Source organism: Lytechinus pictus, chromosome 3, assembly GCF_037042905.1.
Source record: "Lytechinus pictus isolate F3 Inbred chromosome 3, Lp3.0, whole genome shotgun sequence".
Lineage (NCBI taxonomy): Eukaryota > Metazoa > Echinodermata > Echinoidea > Temnopleuroida > Toxopneustidae > Lytechinus > Lytechinus pictus.
Genome location: NC_087247.1, coordinates 65,482,889 through 65,485,806, shown reverse-complemented (window position 1 = coordinate 65,485,806; position 2,918 = coordinate 65,482,889). Strand labels below are relative to the sequence as shown.

Below are 2,918 nucleotides of genomic sequence, written 5' to 3'. Positions count from 1 at the left end.
TATCAAGTCACCTGAATACCTCAGATAAGACACTGTACTATATTTTATACCCTTTCTAGTCAAACCCTAAAATTGTTTTCAGCAAATAGAATTAATAGACATTTATGGTGCCGATATTAGTTCATTTAATCTATTCCAATGAATTTAGTCTTTGACATGGCTTGTAGACATGATATAAAGAGTTTTAGAATCATACATTCTTGAGGCTAATAGATGGAATATTGTTAGGTGTAATTTCATTTGTAATTAAATCATGTTCAAGAACAAAAAACATTAAAAAACAAATCCATCACAACAGTTGATTTTAATAGAGAAAAATCAAACCAGCATTACACTTTGGAAAAGCGTCATTAAGATCAGATGTAAAATTAGGGTATTTTAAGATGCATACAATTCAAGAATAATAGAGTTGATGATAATGACACAAAACTTTTTTGTATCCATTGTTTATTTTTGTTTAGATTTCATTTCATTAGACAAGTAATGATGACACATTGCAATTATTGCGGTTTCACGCGCTCATGAAGCAGATAAATCATGATACGTTATACATTTATAAAAGAAAGAGGTGTGTGTGTGTGTATGTGCGTGTATTTCAACTGATAAAATATACAATACTATAGTGCGTGTGTGACGCCACCGGTTCTCTCGTTTGCACATTCTGCATGTAATACCTGCCTTATTTTATGTCCGATTTCGATTAAACTCTTATGGTTATGCTATTTATTTTTCCCCTTTTATTCAACTCAGTTTGTAGTTTGTATGGACTTGGCCTTTGACAAGACAAGACTTCATTTTCAAAGAATCATAAAAGGTCGAAACGACGGTTGCTGTATACGGTCAAGTCACAAAGTCATGTGAGATTAAGATTAATCTCACCGGGATAGGAGGCCTTATACATGCTGCAATAGAAAAGGGGGAAAACGTGTCATACCTAGGGAAATGATCATAATCCAGGTCCAAATAAGATTACTTTGCAGGTGAACCATTAAGTTACATGGTTTGGTATATTAAAGATGCCGCTAAAATTCGACCTAAATTATTTTACCTTTGTGCTTATAAAATTAATTATGCCATTTATAGTCTCTTCATCTAATTATGACATACTTTCTCTGATCCTGCTCACATTTCAATATCACACACGTATAGGCTTCTTCGCCGCCCGGCTCTCATTAACCATACTTGCACATGAATAATAAAATACACGCCCTTAAACTATACATACAAAGGAAATTTCAGAACGAAATTGTATTGGTTTGGTTCAAGGCTCATTTCTATTCAGAGTCATTATATTAAAATGTGGAATTTTATCCCAATTATCTGATCAGCTGTTGACTAGACCTAAAGTTATTAGACCTACTGTAAACTTTAATTTCAAACCCTACCATTGTCCTTCGACAATCTCAAATCTCATTAGACATTACTTTTCCGACAATAAATATGCTAATTCTACTTCAGATGGAGATGAATCATTGTATTATATTTTCTTTAAATTTCCCTTTCTTATTATGTGCTGCTTCCGTACATATTACAGCAATCATTGCTAATGATATAACTTAGTTGCGAAAACAACCTGAAATGATGAAAAGGAATGCATTTAATAAAATAAACACGGATGGTGAAAAAAAACACTTGTCCTAATAAAATTCAAAAGAGACACGTATTTCGTCAAATAACTGTGACCAAAAGAAAAGAAGAAGAAAATCCGTAACAAGCTCATAAAAATATGTATAAGCGCATGATAAATTATAATGCTCCTTTATTTCACCATTAACTCCCATTAACTTGAAGTGCAATTAGTAACAATGAATTAATGATTTACCTGTGATAGCGAAAATAATTCTTTTCTCAGTGATCCATGGTGTACGTCGTGGTGTGACAGGTCCAATGATCTGATATCGATTAATGGATATCATTGCCAATGTTAGGACCACAGCAAGGCCATAAACAGACGTGGTGAACCCATTGAACTGACACCAGACATCACCATATATCCATTTTTCTTTAGCGAGGGTCGAGATGATGAAAGGACCATTGGCGACCACTGTAAAGAGACCACAGGCCGCCAGGTTGATGACCATCTTATTGTGGACTGTCCGAAGACGAACGTCGGTGATGATGATGAGAATGAGACAAATGTTGCCTAGGAGAGCGATGGCGAGGATGATGGACATGAGAGCGACCTGAACAATGGCAGATGGTGTCAGAGTGCCTGTCCAACCTTCTTCCATGGTGGTCGGCGATATCATTGATGGCGAAGACGAAGAGGTACGAGGTATGATGGAAGGTTGCGTCAAATCCATCAAAGACCAGGTTGAACCGTTGGTCATGATGATGCAGAGTTTTTGCAGACCTGTTTGCTAGACAATAATAATTTATGTTGAGGACGTTTTGTTTGGAAGAACATCAATTGTTAATCGACGAATATCAAAGTTCAAGTAAGACTGCAACAGGTATTATCCAGACAGGTTTGGATAAACCACTTGTAAAACTGTGGTCTGTTCGGATCCACTTCAATTTCGTGCTGAGTCGCATCGTTGTTGAAGTGTTAACTGATCAAGTGTATATACTTAAATCCTTTTATGCCTCGATATCAACAAAAGACGGGTGGTGAAAAGCGTGTCTTTGACAGACCACATGAAAACACACGCATCCATTGGTTGATGTCCATCAACGTATGATTAAGCGTCATTGCCGTGGCTTCATCCCGCTGCCGCAGAAAGTGAAACGAATCTGACTTCAGTCTACTAACTGCAGTTCCTGCAAAGCGCGCGAATCAGGGCTTGCAATCATTGGCATATCATAGGAAGTTAATGATGTACAGCTTGCACAACGTTCTCAAAGCGATGTCGACGTTTATGTCGGTATGTCGTCTACAGTCGATAAATCAACCACCCAAATTTATATTTTTTTAAAGA

At 36.5% G+C, this 2,918-nt stretch overlaps 1 protein-coding gene across 1 annotated transcript; it reads right to left on the bottom strand.

The window, feature by feature from the left end:
- Positions 1 to 840: 840 nt before the first annotated feature.
- On the bottom strand, positions 841 to 2,330 carry LOC135153456 (opsin Rh1-like). The gene is made up of 2 exons (XM_064096055.1): positions 1,823 to 2,330; positions 841 to 902 (listed from the first exon to the last, which is right to left on the bottom strand). Exons 1-2 carry the CDS (start codon positions 2,328 to 2,330, stop codon positions 841 to 843), a joined length of 570 nt encoding a protein of 189 aa, XP_063952125.1.
- Positions 2,331 to 2,918: the final 588 nt, after the last annotated feature.

Coding starts and splice junctions, on each gene's coding strand:
- LOC135153456 (XM_064096055.1), bottom strand. CDS start 2,330: ATGACCAACGGTTCAACCTGGTCTTTGATGGATTTGACGCAACCTTCC. Junction 903..1,822: donor AATTATTTTCGCTATCACAG/GTAAATCATTAA, acceptor TTTCTATTGCAG/CATGTATAAGGCCTCCTATC.